General features: G+C 39.5%; 1 protein-coding gene across 2 annotated transcripts in view; it reads left to right on the forward strand.

The window, feature by feature from the left end:
* sspo (SCO-spondin) overlaps positions 1-18,871 on the forward strand; it is a 112,300-nt gene that overhangs the window by 78,313 nt on the left and 15,116 nt on the right. For both annotated transcript variants that reach the window (XM_089125501.1, XM_089125502.1), the window contains 20 exons: positions 613-777; positions 1,094-1,303; positions 1,648-1,815; positions 3,469-3,603; positions 4,833-5,076; positions 5,167-5,319; positions 5,424-5,470; positions 6,448-6,618; positions 7,447-7,617; positions 8,502-8,657; positions 9,663-9,787; positions 10,517-10,653; positions 11,132-11,178; positions 11,278-11,481; positions 13,918-14,079; positions 14,632-14,748; positions 15,259-15,397; positions 16,262-16,458; positions 16,929-17,099; positions 18,400-18,527. In XM_089125501.1, the coding sequence (XP_088981627.1) occupies positions 613-777; positions 1,094-1,303; positions 1,648-1,815; positions 3,469-3,603; positions 4,833-5,076; positions 5,167-5,319; positions 5,424-5,470; positions 6,448-6,618; positions 7,447-7,617; positions 8,502-8,657; positions 9,663-9,787; positions 10,517-10,653; positions 11,132-11,178; positions 11,278-11,481; positions 13,918-14,079; positions 14,632-14,748; positions 15,259-15,397; positions 16,262-16,458; positions 16,929-17,099; positions 18,400-18,527 (3,047 nt within the window). The remainder of the gene's footprint in view (positions 1-612; positions 778-1,093; positions 1,304-1,647; positions 1,816-3,468; positions 3,604-4,832; positions 5,077-5,166; positions 5,320-5,423; positions 5,471-6,447; positions 6,619-7,446; positions 7,618-8,501; positions 8,658-9,662; positions 9,788-10,516; positions 10,654-11,131; positions 11,179-11,277; positions 11,482-13,917; positions 14,080-14,631; positions 14,749-15,258; positions 15,398-16,261; positions 16,459-16,928; positions 17,100-18,399; positions 18,528-18,871) is intronic.

Raw genomic sequence — 18,871 nt, forward strand, 5'->3', positions numbered from 1 at the left:
TCACTTTCCTCACTAGGCGACACACAATAAGGGTTCACAAGAGTGAGATATTTTAAGACTTTACAAGAAATCCTCAAAGTCTTTTTTTTGACTGAAAGTCACGAAATGCATAAGAATCAGGTGTGTTTTGAAATGTTTGAGCTAATCTTTTCGCTGCCACTAGCGATATCAAGTAATCGCTCGATTATTTTGACAATTGATTGATTATTTGTGGTAATAAAAATAGACTTAAGTGAACAAAAACATTTAAAATGTAATAACAATGAGGCAATAATAATCGTTTGAATCGCAATGAATCATATTGTTTTATTGAACAACACTTAAAATACATAATGTAATATACATAATATGATCAGCTTAGAGTGTGTGCGTCATGTATTATAAGAAATGCCTGCAGAGGGCGCCAGCGGCCCGGGGATTGTTATTGTTATTACACTTTACAGCATTATCAAATCCATGTTTAATACTGGACAAACAACATTTCATTCAAAAGTCAATCACTTCTTTACGATAGCAATGCTACAGCCAATGAGATGTCCTGAACATGATCATGTGGACAGGCCAAGAGCACAAGATCTACATCGAATAATCTTCCTGTTCTCCTGTGTGCAGATGAGGACGCTGGGATGTCGCCGTGGAGCGCGTGGAGTCCGTGTTCCCGATCCTGCAGCGATCCGGCTTCTCCGGCTGTGAAGTCCCGCAGGAGAGAGTGTGTTCAGGAGCGCTGCTCTGGAGAGACTCGGCAGGAGAGAGTGTGTAATCTGCCTCAGTGTCCCGGTACGTCTCCCTGATCACACTCATCTCCGTCGTTACACGTCCTGCAGAGAGAGAGAGATGTTCCTCATTAACTACAGTGCGGATAATGGAGAGTATGGATTACAGATATGAAAACCCCAAAATCAAAATTAGAATACTGTAAAAAGGTTTATCTGTAATCCATAATCATCAAAATGACAACAAATAAAGGCTTGAAATATCTCACTTTGCATGTAATGAGTCTATATAATATATTAGTTTGACTGAAATAAATGAACTTTAGCAGGAGACTCTAATGTTTGGAGCTTCGCCTGTGTGTGTTGTGTGTGTGTGTCAGACGGAGGTGTGTGTCAGGAGGCCGAGTGTGTGCTCAGGAACTGCTCCTGGATGCAGTGGGGCGAGTGGAGCTCCTGCTCTCGGTCCTGTGGCGTGGGTCAGCAGCAGCGGGTCAGAACCTTCCTCGCCCCGGGCCTCAACGGGACCTGGTGTCCGGACATCCTCGGCGGGAACCTGGAGCACCGCTTCTGTAATATCCGGGCCTGCCGCGGTGAGTTACGGGCCTTCACACTACCTCCTGGATCAACTGTCCAATCAACCAATCAGATTTCAGGGACAAGTTTACAGTTTCTGTCGAGTTCAGGCTTAGAGCCAGGCGTCAGTGTCGTTCACCTCTCATTACCCTCTGATTTTAGGGAACAGTTATGGGTAGGGTTGGGTTTATGGGTAGGGATTGAGTACGATTGGGACAGGAATGTTGATCCAGGATCACCGTGACCTTTCACAAACACACCGGTAGTTCTAGGATCTCGCCACCAGGGTGTTTCCCCGAGAGCTGACGGTTCCTCTAGGAGGGTCTCGTGTCTTATGTCATGTGTGGTGTGGTGTGTCCAGTGGACGGGGGCTGGTCCCGCTGGAGCTCGTGGTCTCGCTGTGATAAGGCGTGTGGCGGAGGACGCTCCATCAGGACCCGCTCGTGCTCCAGTCCTCCGCCGAAGAACGGGGGCCAGAAGTGCAGCGGAGAGAAGAACCAGGTCAAGCCCTGCAACACCAAACCCTGCGGTACGACACACACCATTCAACACCTCTACACACTCCGCACATTAAACACTCACTCACTGGGACACAGTTTGATTTTATCCGTCAGGATTTGATTGTGTCTTCTGTATTATTGGTTAAAGGGATAGTTCACTTTGAAATTAATTTTTGATATGTTTTATCTTACCTCAAGGGCATCCGAGATGTAGGTGTCTTTGTTTCCACTGTATTTTCAAGTCAAACCGTTGTTGTCTATCAGTCATACACTGGAGGCTAAGGGGGTCCACCAAAGAGAAGTCCAAATTAAACATGATTTAATGACTCGTAAATGTAAGTACACACTGATGGCCTAAGACACGAAACGAGCGGTTTGTGTGAGAAAACCAACAGTATTTATATCGTTTTTACCTCGTGTAATCACAGTGATCTGAATCAGTTGAACTGAACCGAACTGAATCAGTTCAATGTTACGCCGGAAGTGATCGCTTGCGTGTGACGTCACTCAATATTTACACGGAGATTTCAGAAGTTTTACCTTTTACTAAACATATTTAGATATACCGAAATCGTCTTCCGTTGCGGTTTCCCGTATATCTAAACATGTTTAGTGAAAGGTAAAACTTCCCAAATCTCTGTATAAACAAAAGAGTGACGTCGGCGCGCGAGCGATCACTTCCAGACCGAAGCGCCCGTGCCGTCAGATCATTTTGTCATGGCTGTGATTACACGAGGTAAAACGATATAAATACTGTTGGTTTTCTCACACAAACCGCTCGTTTCGTGTCTTAGGCCATCAGTGTGTACTTACATTTACGAGTCATTAAATCATGTTTAATTTGGACTTCTCTTTGGTGGACCCCCTTAGCCTCCAGTGTATGACTGATAGACAACAACGGTTTGACTGAAAAATGACAAAATTGAAAATACAGTGGAAACAAAGACACCTACATCTCAGATGCCCTTGAGGGAAGATAAAACATATCAAAAATTAATTTCAAAGTGAACTATCCCTTTAAGCATTTTAACCCTGTATAGCCTGACATCTGAAATAATAGGCAGAAAAAAAAGATCTTTATGTTTTTTATCATATTTCATCAGGCTTTTATGGTGAGAAAAAACACCTTAATATTATTCACAGGCCCAAACTGAGCAAAATATACCGTTTTCTGCAGATGCTATATTAATATCAAATAACTCTAACTAAAAATCTTTATAACTACTGACATAATGCATATAAATATCAGTCGTCACTTATGTCTAATTGTGTCACTTATGACCTTACCTATAGTAAGATTGATGAAATGTAAATGCTTCGTTTTATGATCAATGCAACGTAATTCAATGATGATTGAGAGATGAAAAAATAAGCTTCTTGATGATACTCAAAAAAGATGTATGGTGATAATGGTGATGTAAACCAGCAAGTTTTCATCTTGAAAAATTACCAACGTTTCCTCACCGCAAAAAACACATGAATCACGAGCTGGAGGAGGACGTTTGTACAGTTATTTTATAAAATAAAAGTCTTTTACTATGAGTCTAAACTCTCCATCAGATGCAGACGGACTGGAGGAGTGTGTGGAAGAGATATTGATCATTTAGAGACCTGCGTATTAAATATGATACAGTAGTTATGAGTGTGTGTGTGTGTGTGTGTGTGTGTGTGTCCCGGTGCAGATGATGCCGGCTGTCCTCCAGGGCAGGAGTTTGTGTCGTGTGCGAACGAGTGTCCTCAGCGCTGCTCCGACCGACAGCAGGGCATCGAGTGCCGGACCGACGCCGAGTGTGAGCCGGGCTGCCGCTGCCCACGAGGTAAACACACGAGCACCAGCTCAACAAACTAGTTACAAAGTAAACAATACTTGACACACGGCAAACATGAGGGCTTAACCCGTGTGCATCAATTAAAAAAAGTTACACATAGGTAAAAAGAGGACAAAAATGTCCATGTCAAAAAACTGTCATAAAAATGTGACGCTTTGGAGCACAGACTTAAGTTTGGTATCATTTTAAAGAAGACCCTTTGCAGATTATTGCTCAAGTAAAAAAATAATAAGTTAATCCAAAAAAAAGTTATATAGGTATAAGTTTATTAAAAAATATTTTATATAAAATATATATTTTTTTAAATCAGATTGAACTCAAAACAACAATAAAATCAAAGCCATAAATCTAAATAGGTTGTGTTCCAAATTTGAGGATGATATGTCAAAAAATGAGCTTTCGGTAACAGTTTGTTTGGGCGTAGTAACATATTTTCCCCATTGGGTGGCAGCAAAACCCCACTGCAGCTCACAGTGATTGGATTTGAATTTGCAGTTTTTCTCTCTCAGTATTACAAACACACACACACACACATATTTTTTTATAACACACACACTAACCACACTCTGACATCCATACCAACACACCCACACTAATGTTGTTGGATAATTTATCCAGTTGGCTCTGTAGTATGTCGAACCAGAAAACAGGAATAAAGCGATATTTGTTTTATAGGCCAAACTTAAAAAAAAAATGGCAACATCTGATAAAATAATAGTAAAAAAATTAATTTTGAAGCCTTGCCATCAGAATGAAAGCCTCTTAACAAAGATTGCATAATTTTATAGTTAACTGAACCGGGGATTAAAAATGGCAGTTTTAATGGGTTTCAATGGGGACATTTTTGTCCAAAAGGGGCTGAGAGGGAGTATTTTTTTGTACCTAATGCAAAAAATATTTTTTTAAGAAAATGACGGTGAAATAGTAAAATTCCAATAAAAATACACACCTGTGCCAAGTGTTTGCAGTTAGCTTTAACACAGACAAAGTGATCAAAAAACAAAACTGAAAAGGACAAAAAGGTCCATAAGGATGCACAAGGGTTAAACACATGAGACTAATGACTGAACAAGACACACCTGTGCACAATGAACCAATGACAACACGGCCTGGGAACCACATGACAAGACCTGACAGATGTGTTGAAAATATAAACATCATGAATATAATGCTCACTGACAGCATATAGTAGCGTGTGTGTGTGTGTGTGTGTGTAGGCCAGCTGGAGCAGGACGGTGTGTGTGTTCAGCGGTGGCAGTGTGACTGCGTGGACGCGTGGGGTCAGAGCTGGGCGGCGGGCAGCACACACCAGCTGGACTGTAATAACTGCACCTGCGCAGACGGAGAGCTGCACTGCACTGATCACGCCTGCGCAGACGCCAGCAGCTGCAGCTGGAGCTCCTGGTCCACCTGGGCGTCCTGCAGCGCCACCTGCGGCCCGGGGCGGAGGACACGCTTCAGGTGCGAGGCGGGCGGTGTCTCAAACACAGATTTGTAACTCCATACTGACTCGGCTGTGTGTGTGTGTGTGTGTGTGTGTGTGTGTTGCAGATCTCTGGTCCCGGAGGCTGACGGCGTGAGCTGCCAGTTCGAGGAGGTCCAGCACAAGGTGTGTGACCCGGGCCCGTGTCCTCCGCTGTGTGTGCGGGACCAGCGCCAGCTGGCGGTCGGAGACTCCTGGTTACTGGGCGAGTGTGAGCAATGGTGAGAGACACTGGCAACAGGAACGATGCTGCAGTTTTGTTTTTTAAAATCATGGGAATAAATGGACATTGTGCAAACGTCTGCAAAAATGTGTGTGTTTTCAGCACCTGCATCCCTGAAGGAGAATACTGCCAAGATATCGACTGTCGAGGTGTGTGTGTGGTACAAACATGCTACTCAAATACATTATATTAAATCTATAGTCTTTCTCATTTATTTGTGTACACACACTCACACACATATACATACATATAAATAATTTATATAGTTAAGGAAATTTATTAATTATAATTTTAATTTAACTTTTAGTATTTTATGTACCTTTGTCATATTAATTAGTTTTCTTTATCTTTAATTTTTTTTTTTTTTTTTAGTAAATTTTTTTAAGTTTAGATTTTGTTTTATTTTATTTCAGCTTTATTTTTCTTATTGGAAATTAATTATAATAGTTTTAGTTAACAATAACATAAATGTATTATAAACTTAGTATTAATAATAATATAAATTACAATAAAAAATAAAACGATACATTATTTATACATTTAAAATTGTATTAATTTTTTTATAGAATTTGTTGATATTTCAAAGTAGATTTTATCTGTATATTTAAATTTTTTTGTATTTTTATGTAACTTTTTATACGTTTTCAGGGTTTCTTATACAATTTATGTTTTGCAGCTAACATTTTAATGTTATTTTAATAGTTTTAGTTAACAATAACATAAACATAATATCAACTTAACATAAATTAAATAATGTATATATCATTTATATTAAATTGTATATTAAATATAAATACATTCATTATTTATACATTTAAAATTGTAATTTTCAGGTCATAGAAATAAAACTTAATTTTAAAAAATAAAAATTTTCTAATTCTGCTCAACTCTAAAATAATTAATAATTAATCATAAAATACATTTTGTGAGTATGATCTCTATTATATTCTTAAAAATCTCTGACCATAAACAGATAGATAGAAATGGTCTTGATTAGACTGTCCTGTGACAACTTGCCCCGGTGGGATTCTTGTAAGATAGAGATGAAACTCTATTTCTGTATGTCCCATGATCCTCCAGTTCAGATTGCCGAGTTGTTGATTATATCTGCTGTGTGATGCATTAGTGGACGGTGGATGGACGCCGTGGTCCGTGTGGTCGGTCTGTCCCGTGACGTGTGGGAAGAGTACACAGATCCGCACCCGCGCCTGTATCAACCCTCCGCCGCGACACAACGGCACACACTGCACTGGACCTGAGAGAGACACCCAGGACTGTCACGCTGCACTGTGTCTTGGTACTGGACAACACTTTTCCTTATGTAGAGAAACACTCAGCGGACACATGATCTGTTCTGTGTGCAGTTCAGTAATGCGTGTGTTTAGGAGTGCAACGGGTCGAACGCACGTGATTCGCCAATTAACTGCTATATCTAGCAATCATAGAGTGAAAGTTTATGATTTGGACCTGTTTTATTCAAACTATTTTAAACGTGGAAGAAGAGGCAAAAATCAGGACTAGCAGTGTTGTAGTAACAGAACACATTTCTGTATTTGTTTTTATTTGATTACTGACTGTTCACTTATTTTAATAATGTTAGAACTTACCAGTTAGGCCAGTAGTTTTTGCAGTGGTATTGAAGAACTTCAAGTGAGCTTTAAGTAATAAATGAAAAGTAAAGTTACACCCCCCATGTGTATATATATATATATATATATATATATATATATATATATGAAGAGTTCAGATGCAAAAGCCTCTAAGTGCCGTTTGAAATTTTCATCTAGAATGATCATTTTTATCAAACTTGTATATTTTAGTTCAGTGATTTCACTTAAATGGCAATGATAATTACCTATTAATTGTTATTTAAGTGAAATTACTGAACTTAAATATACAAGTTTGATAAAAATCATCATTAAAGAAGAAAATTTCAAATGGCACTTAGAGGCTTTTGCATCTGAACTCTTCATATATAAATATAAATATTATTATTATTATTTTTTTGAAAAAAGGCTAAAAAAAATCCGACCCGTGGCTCGATGACCGTAAATGATCCGAACCGTTTATTTTGTGACCCATTTCCCCGTCTTGTGTTGTGACCTTTGACCTCTGGTTCCCACAGACGACCTTTGCCCCTGGTCCCCGTGGTCGGCCTGTTCGCGCAGCTGCGGGTCAGGCGTGATCTCCAGGCGCCGGGAGTGTGTGTGTGAGGACGACGGGGATCACGCGTGTCCTCCGGAGCTGGAGAGGGGCGGCGAGGAGACTCAGCTGTGTTATAACAGACCCTGTCCAGGTTAAACCTTGGTGTCAGCCAATGAGAGCAGGGCTTTTCATGCATTTTGCTCTGGCTCTTTTGCTTCGATTACATGAGAATAGTAAATAGAAAGCATCCAAAATAAAGATTGAACAGGAATAAAACATTTAAAATTAATTTAAACATATTAAAGAAAGAAAAGAAAGATCAAAAGACATCCAAAATGAAACAAAAATTTTGAACTTGGCAAATACATGCATATTTAATTTGATAATGCCTCATTTTTATATTTAAAACATAATTATGTGATTAAATATCTGGTATACAGGTGATATCTATTATTTACGTAAAGTCTCCCTGTAGTCGATCAATTCATCCCTAAAAACTAATTTTTCATCACCAAAATTATATATTTAAATGTTTTTTCCTTAAAACATCTTGAATGTAAATCGACACGCTTGCCTTATTTAGTATGCGTGGTTCTATGAATATGCAAATGAGCCCCACCTCCACTCACTCGGTTGACGGTCACACGTTGATCTGATTGGTTCCAAGGTGGTTTGTGACGTCAGAAACACCAAAGCGTGTTTTTGAGACTGTCTTTGGTTCACTGCAGTTTTAAGGAGGAAATACTCAGCAATGCTGTCCACTTATCAACGCACACACGGTGTGTGTGTTACAGCGCATTAAGCACACCACACACACACATAAACAACATTAAACGCTGGATTCTCACCACAGATTTTAAACTCGGCTTAAAAACTGACGTTACTCGAGTCTGTTCTTCCCTATTGTAGGAGGGATGTTAACTAATGACGTTCACTTAAATCATTTATAATACACCTTGCAACATTCTGTAATAAAAATACAAATTGTGAATTGATTTGACTGACTTTAACCGTGCTCCCCGTTCTCTCCGTCAGCCTGTCCGATGTCAGAATGGAGTGTGTGGAGCGAGTGTTCGTGTGTGTCTCAGTATCAGCAGAGGTTTCGTGCGCCGCTCGTGTCGGCCAGTAGAGGGCAGAACTGCAGAGATCTGGAGCGCCAGAGCCGACCCTGCACACCGGACCACTGCCACGGTGTGTGTGAACAGCCTTACACACACACTGCAATATCATGCTGCCAGGGTTTGAAATTAACTTAACTCACCGGCCAATTTGGCTGATAAATGTTTATGTTACCGGCCATTCAGAACTTCTACTAGCCCCAAAAATAAAAAAAATAACTAAAAATAAACCATGTTAAAGGAGTAGTTCACTTTAAAAAAAAAACTTTTGCTGATAATTTACTCACCCCCGTGTCATCCAAGATGTCCATGTCTTTCTTTCTTCAGTCGAAAAGAAATGAAGGTTTTTGATGAAAACATTCCAGGATTTTCTCCATATAATGGACTTCAATGGGGTCCAAACGGTTCAAGGTCCAAAAGACAGTTTCAGTGCAGCTTTAAACGATTCCAGACGATGAATAAGGGTCTTATCAAGCGAAACGAGCACTCATTTAATAAATAAATAACAAAGTTTAAGTTTTATAAGCTCAAACGCTCGCCTTGCTCTGTTCTGTGATGCGCGTTCGTGACTCTCCTGTTCAAACTCGTTCGTTTTAATGAACAAATCTTTTTTGGTGTCATTTGGTTCATTCAACGAACGAAACAGCTTAAACTTTGTTATTTATTTATTAAATGAGTGCTCGTTTCGCTTGATAAGACCCTTATTCATCGTCTGGACTCGTTTAAAGCCCTTTGAACAGTTTGCACTGAAACTGTCTTTTGGACCTTGAACTGTTTGGTTCCCATTGTGATTGGTTGAGCACTTTGAGTGTGTTTGGGAAATGCCCCGCCCCTTTCCATAACCACCAGTTTAACACACTACTAACTAACTCAACCAGGCCCCGCCCCTTTATTCTGCACATGAATTATTATAATGAGGAATATTGTGACGTGTTCGTTCAGGAACACTGACAGTGATATAGAGGAGAACTGGAGCTTTCCATGATCACACACTGAAGAGATGTGAAATATCATAATCATCTTTTATTGTGCTGTTTGTTTGCTCTTTCAATCCTATGTTGATCTGAATGTGTGTTAGATTGTGAGAAGCCGTTCCTGTTCTCTGAATGTGGATCTCCCTGTGAGAAACAGTGTGATCTGTTGAGTCAAACACACACGTGTGTGTCCCGTCAGAACTGCACAGCCGGCTGCTTCTGTCCCGAGGTTCGTCTTAACTAACACTGCACACAAACACTCCTTAAAGAGACTGTGATTATGTTGTTCCAAACCTGTATGAGTTTCTTTCTTCTGATGAACACAAAAGAAGAGCTTTTATAATCAAACAGGCGATTGGTCCCCATTCACTTCCATAGGATCTTTTCCCCTGTTCTACACAAGTCAATGGGGTCCAATCAGCTGTTTGATTATAAATCTTTTGTGTTCATCAGAAGAATGAAACTCATTAGGGACAGCTCGAGGTCGAGGACATTTTTGGGTGAACTGTCTCTTTAGCACTTCACTATAAGGTCTCATTTTGTAAATATTAGAAAGAATGAGAAATATATATATTTTACAGCAATTAATCTAATACAGTTACCCACAGTGAATTAACTAAAGTTAACAGATTTTATAAGCGTATTAGTAATGTTGAAATTACAGTTGACTTGTTTATGTAATATAATGTACTTTAACTAAAAGTCTAAAGTGTTACCAGATTTTCACAAAATAGGGGAAAAAGAAAAACATTAAAAAAATTAAATAACTAATTAAATACTGGAATATTGTTACATTTTCCTACGTAACGTGAGAACAAATGTTCTTTTATATACTGTGTTGATTTTCTAAGACTGAGTTGAGCTTGTTAGACGTGTGCGGAGAGATTGAGAGTAAGACTGTATGAGTTGTTGTTAGACGTGTGTGGAGAGACTGATGTGCGAGTGCTCTGTTCTTCAGGGTCTCCTGCATCAGAACGGGTCGTGTGTTCCTCAGGATCAGTGTGGATGTGTTCAGCTTCTCCATCAGGACTCAGACAAACCTGTGGCCATCACTGTCCAGCAGGGGGCGCTGGTGACCATCGGCTGCACTACATGGTGCTCTATCTATCTATCTATCTATCTATCTATCTATCTATCTATCTATCTATCTATCTATCTATCTATCTATCTATCTATCTATCTATCTATCTATCTATCTATCTATCTATCTATCTATCTATCTATTTCTCTGTCTGTCTATCTGTCTGTCTGTCTGTCTGTCTGTCTATCTATCTATCTATCTATCTATCTATCTATCTATCTATCTATCTATCTATCTATCTATCTATCTATCTATCTATCTATCTATCTATCTTTGTCTGCCTGTCTGTCTATTTTTTTTATTTATATCCTATCATATATTTCATACTATATATTTAATTCTCATAATATATTTAGATAGAAAGTAACCATCAAACAAAACACCGTCGAAACTGCATAGCAACACACTGTTATAGCGAGATTTATTCTTGCAAACACACTTTTTATTCAGAGAATGTAAACATCCAGTGTTTTATATGTGTGTGTGTTTCAGTCTTTGCCACGCCGGCTCTCTTCAGTGTGATTTACAGGAATGTGAAGGTAAATCTCCTGTATTTATAACCGTCTGTTGCTCCTTATTTTACTCCCAGATCACATCGTCTGGAATCTAATAACTCTTCTACAATCTCTCTTTCACAGTGATGGTCAGCGAGTGGTCAGAATGGACCTCTTGCTCTCCGTGTATCCCAGCATCCTCTGCTGTCCCCGATCTGGTGTCGCTCCAGAGACGGTACCGGGCCTGTCTGGATGTGGACTCTGGGCGTCCGGCCCGTGGGAGAGAGAGCGAGTGTGGCGAGGCGCTCGAGGAAGAGAGGATCTGTCCACAGCCTGACATTTGCACCGGTGGGTCGCCCGCTGTTGCCATAGCAACACTTCATCAAACGCTTCCTGTTTTTATTTTTTATTTCTTTAATCAAACGGGTCCTGTATTGTACTCTCAGACGTCTGACCGCTTTAAAGCAGGAGCTAAAGGGCAGCATTGAACCGCACTTTCAGCTAACACTATAAACACAGCTCACTCGCACTGGGTGGAAATGTTTCTGTCCAACGACTTGGCTTGGCTCATGAATATTAATTAGCATAATTATCGTTAACTTAGGGGCTGTTCACACGCAACTAAAAACGTACAACTTTTTATGCGTTTTGGCCGTTTGTGTATTGGTGCCGAAAACACAAAGTTTTGAAAAACAACAAAAACATGAATCTCTGAAGACGATGACGTCATGCACATGCGTATAAAGTGTTCAGTCGTTAGTGTTCCACTGCCATCTACTGGCCAGGCGGCAGAATACAGCGCTTTTAGTCGTTTTCACGCGTGAATCGTTTTGACGATGATGTCATCTGTACATGGAGGAAAAACTTCTCTGTTTTAAGCATAACGTGTAAACGTACCCTTAAACTGTTAAAAAAAACATTTTGTTGATTGAAAATAAGCTGAAATAAAGTACAATTATTTTTATTCAGGACTAATTTTTAATCATAAAGTTAATTTAAAGGTGCCAAATGGGATTTAAAATCAAATCATACAACATGTTCCATACCAGATGGGGGCAGTATACCTCCAGAAATACCTCCACGGCCACGCGCTCTCTCATGTCTTCAAACAATATGGGCGAGTGCTGTGTTGCTCTGTCTCCCTCGTGCATATTAATCAAATCAATTGACGCGATAGTAAAAGGTTGGAAGACCGCAGTTTCACGTGGAGCATTTGGAGATTTTCAGAGATTAGAGACTTAATGAACAACATCTCAATACTAAATTATAAGGGCCGTCTCATAGACAAGTCGGTGCATTTCGACGATATGGGAAAATTAAAGCCCAGGCTATTATTTCTAGTTTTATGATATTCGATTTGTTCATATTACATTTTTATCATTAGTTTGAATTAATTTGACAGACAGCAATTCCCTGATGTGGACCAATCTAGCGTCTTTCAGAGCTGCCAACTCTCACAACACTTTTCACACACTTTCACGCCACACATTTTTGTCATGCACAGAAAAGGACACGGAGACCGATGTCAGCTCTCAGATTCTGTTCATTTTATTACGCAATTCAAACAATAAATACAGTATTGGCGCTTTACACGACAGATCCCTAGCGCACATTAACCGATCATCTCTAGCTAATGGTAAAAGAACACGAACACTGTTGAAAGATACAGTATGCTACAACTTACCAAAATGTATTCCTCATGCATAATATCGACCAATCATTTTTTTTTAACTCTTCCCTGAACTGAAATGTAGTAGTGGGCTGTATTTTCCACACGACTGACGTCAGGTTCAAGTACACACAAGCTGGCGCGAGCGCGACTTACTCGTGTACTGCAGTTTGGCTGGTGGTAACGTTGCCCGCCCGCATACCGCCTCCCATGGTCGAAACTGGTATTACGACACCTGCCGGGCCGGGGCTAGTAATTTAGCATGCTAATTCAGGTTAATATCTCGGCAGCACTATTACTTGTCAGTTTTTTAATGACATCATCAACCTTATTTCTTCTCAATCTTTTTATGCGTGTTGCTCATTTTTGGGATATTTTAACCTCAATTTTTACAGATGGCACCTTTAATTGTAAAATAAATTCCTATTGGTTTGCATCAATAAGTGCAGTAACTAATAATAATAATATTACACGTTTGGGAATTTGACATTAAAGCACCGAGCTTGAATTGAAAAACAGTAATGTGAATATATATATATTGCTAATAAGTGTTCCTCTGCCGCCATCTACTGATCATATTGGCAATTTCTTTTTTTAAATAAAAGTGTTTGTTTGCCATGAAGTTTTCATTTTTCCACATCTTTAAACTTTTAGCTTTACAAATCATCGCATTAAAAATGTACATTAAAACAGCTGGAAAAGTGCTGGAAAAGCCCTTGAAAAGTGTTGTACGAGCCCTGAGATGAATAATGTAAAAACATTTGACTATTTCCGCCACAATACCATGGTCACAGTCAGCGTTACTGCATTACATCCATGCTGGATGATTTGTGGATTGAAAAGCCATCTTTAACTTGTTCATTGATGGCAGTTTCTCTGGTGTCCACATCTGATATAAGAGAGGATTGTCAAACACTTTCTCACTGGATCTTGGATTGCCGCTTTAAAATGACTAACTTCAAATGAATAAAAAGCTAAAACTGAAAGAAAAATAAGTTAAACCTGAATAATAATATTTAAAAATAAATAAATGAAACTGCTGTGAAATGGCCAGTCCAGTCTTGACCTCATTAATATTCATGAGGTGAGCTGCTGTCTGCTGTGTGTTTGCTCAGATCTGTGTCACTGGAGTGTGTGGAGCGCGTGGAGTGTGTGTAAAGACCCCTGCAGTGGCGGATACCGGCAGCGGGAGCGCCGACCTCTGACCTCTGACCCCGGACCGCACTGCAGGAACCTGCAGACACAGTCTCAGAGCTGCAACACAGGCCTCTGTCCTGGTACACACACACACACACACACACACACACACACTCTTCATTTAGATGCTCATAATACTGGATGTGTGCTATATACATACATTTATTTTTTAAACGATTTTTACACACACACACACATTTCTAAATTAATTTATATATATATATATATTTATAATTATTTTATTTAATTAATATATAATTAGTGATAATATAAATAATGTTAATTGTTAAATAGTAATTAAAAAAACGTATTTATATCCTATTTTTATTTTTATCCTACTGTATGATATATTTCCTTTTTTTATATATAGCATAAGAAATATATAAAGCTGTAATAACTATCCAGGGCCACAACTTTCTTTTATAATAGATACTCTGGGTAATTTGAGGTATAATATTACATTTTAAAATATATTCAAATATAAATCTGTTATTTTACATTTTAATAATATATTTCACTTATGTATTACTGGTTTTCTATATTTTTAATCAAATTAACGCAGCCTTGGTGAGCAGAAGAGACCAATCAAAACCTGTATATAAGCCATATGTGATGTTTTCATCCAATCACAGGTGAGCATTGTGAGGACAGAGGGCGTGTCTTTGACTCCTCCTGTGCCAATCAGTGTCCCCGCAGCTGCGCTGACCTTTGGGGTCACGTCCAGTGTCTGCAGGGCTCCTGTCATCCAGGTACACATTTACATTTAGTCATTTAAAGGGTCATATGATGCTTCTGTTTGGTTTAATGCAGTGTGTTTACACGGTCATTACTTTACACATACTGTACATTATTGTTGCTGGGAAATATGCTAAACGTCAGCAGTTGTGGGCGGAGCACGAGCAATATGACATCATAGTGCTCAGAAAATCCCCCCCAAAAAAATCTAATTTTTTTTTTTTTTTTTTTTTTTTTTTTTTTCCCCTTTCCTCCTTCTGTATTGTAGATGTGTCTTACTGAATCTTACCTGGTATGTGTTACTGTTTTGTTAATCTGCAATTAAAAAAAAAATAAAAATAGTGCTCAGAAAATCCAAACGGCTCGATTATCGAGTGTTTTGTTTTGAGTGCTGTATATAAAAAGGAGTGAATGTATTTTATCATGTGTCCACACACGCCATATAAAGTGCATTTTGCATCCGATGACCCCTTTAAGTGGAGATGTTCTGACCTCTGACCTCAGTGTGTGTGTGGTGTGCGCAGGGTGTCGGTGTGCAGACGGCCGGCTGTTGCAGGACGGAGTGTGTGTGCGCGTGGACGAGTGTCGCTGTGGGGCTCCAGTGGAGAACGGGACGCTAGAGATCCGGCCCGGAGACAACATCACCGTCAGCTGCAACACCTGGTCAGAGGACCGCATCTACTCTATGACGCAACTTCACCAAACTATAGTTTAATAACGTCTACATGCGTATCTGACTGCACACTGAACCGAACTGGCTTTAGGACCCAGCGGGACAGCTCATTTACTCCATATAGAGATATAAGCCCATCTAGAGTCATCAAATATCATCTGTTACTATTATTTTCCACAAGAGGATCAGCAAAGACACACAATGTGAGATATTTAGAGCTGAATTAAAAGGGTTAAGCATAAAATTTGAGTATTTTTTTATTTAAGTTGAAAGAATGTGAGGAATATGCTAAAATTACACATTTTTTGATTATTAATTGATTAAATCTAGTCATTTAAAGGTAAACAAAAATCTCAAAACAATCGGCATTAAGAAATAGACAAAATATTATCATAATGTAATAAAATACAAGTAAAATAAGTATAACTTTAGGGTTTAGTGTCATTTTTTGACACAAACCGCGAGGGAAGGATGAGGACACTAGGGATGGGCAACGATTAATTGCATCCAAAATAAAAGTTTGTGTTTACATAATATATGTTTGTGTAGTGTGTATAATTAATTTGTATATATAAATACCCACATGTGCATGTATATATTTTATATATATTTATTCACAATTAATATTATATATAAATATGTGATATATTAATAACACATTTTTCTCAAATATATACATGCATGTGTGGGTATTTATACACGCTACACAAACATATATATTATGTAAACACAAACTTTTATTTTGGATGCGATTAATCGTTGCCCATCCCTAACACTTATAACAAGCTCTTGCATATCTCCATAAATACACCAATGCCAATCTCTCTCTCTCTCTCTCTCTCTCTGTGCTGCAGTGTGTGTGTCAACGGCTCTCTGGCGTGTTCTGACCGGGTGTGTCCGTTCTACGGCCCGTGGGGATCGTGGAGTGTGTGTTCGGTCTCGTGTGGGACGGGGCAGAGGACACGCCGACGGACCTGCACACACACACCTGGAGGACCGGCGTGCACTGAGACCCTTCAGAGGGAAATCTGCTCTCGGGCGCCCTGTCCAGGTGACCCCACTGCCACTCACACACATGCTAATTATGGATCTACACAGGGTTAAACTCACACATTTGGTTAAAGTCTCTCTGTAGTTTACATTTACATGTCTTCATTTAGCTGACGCTTTTATTCAAAGCGACTTACAATAGCTATATATGAGGTCAGAGGTCGCACGCCTTGTCGCACACAATCCACTGTGTCTCACAGTGGATTCGAACCCGAGTCTCTCACACCAAAGGCATGTGTCTTACCCACTGCGCCATCACCACCGTATCCTTGTTAATCCTTGTATCCCTTAAAGCTCATCTTTAATCACCAGAAAGACATATTTAAATGTTTTTTCCTTCTTCATGCCTTAAAATATCTTGAATGTAACTCGACACCCTTGTCTCATTTAGTATGCGTGGTTCTATCAATATGCAAATGAGTTTTTTAATGTTTTTGAGGTTAACGTGAATTATTCTGTGTGTGTTGTTAGCCGGTTGTGTGTTGAGCGAGTGGTCGTCCTGGAGCGACTGCAGCGCCTCCTGTGGCGGAGGAGTGTCACTGCGCAGGAAGACCGTCTTTCAGGAACCAGAACCAGGGGGTCCGACCTGCTCCCGACCCCTCGAACAACACACCGCGTGCAACACTAACAACTGCCTGCCTGGTACAGCTATACACACACACACACACACAGCCCAAAACACTAAACTGCATTTTTACATAAACAAAACAAACAAAAAACATTTTATTATGTTTATTAATTAATTTTGCTGAGCAAAAAGTCCTCACCAAGTAGGGAATCTCAAGTATTACTATCCTTGTGGGGACAGTTGTATAGCTAAAGTATAGCTAAACATGCCCACACACACACACACACACACACACACATGAAGTAGATGTCCGACAGCTGAACAATGTCAAACACACTTAATGAAAGACAAACACGTATACGGCACGGCACCTATAAAACCCTTCAAACACTCATATAATACCTGTGAAGCGTTCTGTGACACCACTTTATTATGATGTCATAAAGCTTGACAACACACACTCATAACTCTCACTGTGTGTGTTGCTTCGCCTGCATGAATCTCATGAAAAAAAAAAAAAAAACATCTTGGAAAATCAAGAATATCACAGGAATAAAATAAGAAAGTATATTTGGCATAAAGACAATGAAGTTTACTTCATATTTACCTCCCAAATTCATATGAATGTGATGCAAATAATTTCTCATAGAAAATTGAATTGAATGAGTTGAAGTTTCAGTACACAAATTAAAATTAACAATAAAAATTGGGATAAATGGGCTTAATTGTCCTTAAAATGGAAAAAATAAAAAATCCTAAGTGACATAATTGACTTAATATAAAATATTACTCTGACTGTTGCATGTTTATAGGATGCTTGTATGCATTCCATAATATATAATTGTTCATATTGAGGTGAAATATAGTCGCAGTCTTTGACCATTTTTATGCAGGCATCATAATCAATGTTCGTGTCACATTTATGGCTTAATGTTTCTATGGAGAACCATAATTTTGTTTATCCGTCTTTTAGCTGCATTACAGCTCCGAGTGGTTCTCTTGTGTGCACTTTTATGCTAATTTGAGTCGACGACGAGCATACACAAAATATTAAGAGAACACGGGCACTGATTTGCATTAACGCACTGGAGCAGAATCTGTAAGAAGTGAACGAGGCGGCGTGTGACGGCCGTGTTCATTCGTTGTGTTTTTAGATGATAAGATGGACTCGCGAGAGGATGAAGAGTGTGTTCTTGATTACTTCTGTTAACCAACTTACTCTGTTAAACCAGCAGCAGATTCTTCCCTCATGGGACCCGGCAACTCATTTGCGTTTAGACGACTGTATTAAAGGCAGCCGTTAACCCTCAAATAACAATCTAATTATTTAAATGACATGCTAATTGGGATTGCGGCTTGTGTTGTGTGTGCCAGATTGTCCCGCTGGTCAGGTGTTCAGCACATGTGCCGGGTCGTGTCCGTACAGCTGTGAGGATCTGTGGCCGGAGAACGAGTGTGTGTCGGTGTCCTGCAGTCCTGGGTGCCGTTGCCCGCCTAGAGCCGTGAGTGACCCGCCCGTAGACATCATGTGACCTTTCCAGGAGATCAGAGTCATGAATTTCACCTCACAGAAGATTAAATTGGCAAAAGAAGCCTTGGGGATCTGAAAAAAACATCTGTAGACCACCTAGCAACACCCTAGCAACCCCCTTACAGCTTCCTAGAACACCATAGCAATGTCCTAACACCCTAACAACCCCATGCAACATCGTAGCAGCTTTGAACACCCTAGAAACCCAATGCCAATATTCTTTCAGCTTCTTAGAACTCCCTAGCAACACCCTAGCGATGTTCTAACAGCTTCCTAGAACACCATAGCAATTTCCTAACACCCTAGCAACCCCAT

This window comes from Pimephales promelas, chromosome 22 (genome assembly GCF_988280905.1).
Source record: "Pimephales promelas chromosome 22, fPimPro1.hap1.1, whole genome shotgun sequence".
In the NCBI taxonomy this organism is placed as follows: Eukaryota; Metazoa; Chordata; class Actinopteri; order Cypriniformes; family Leuciscidae; genus Pimephales; species Pimephales promelas.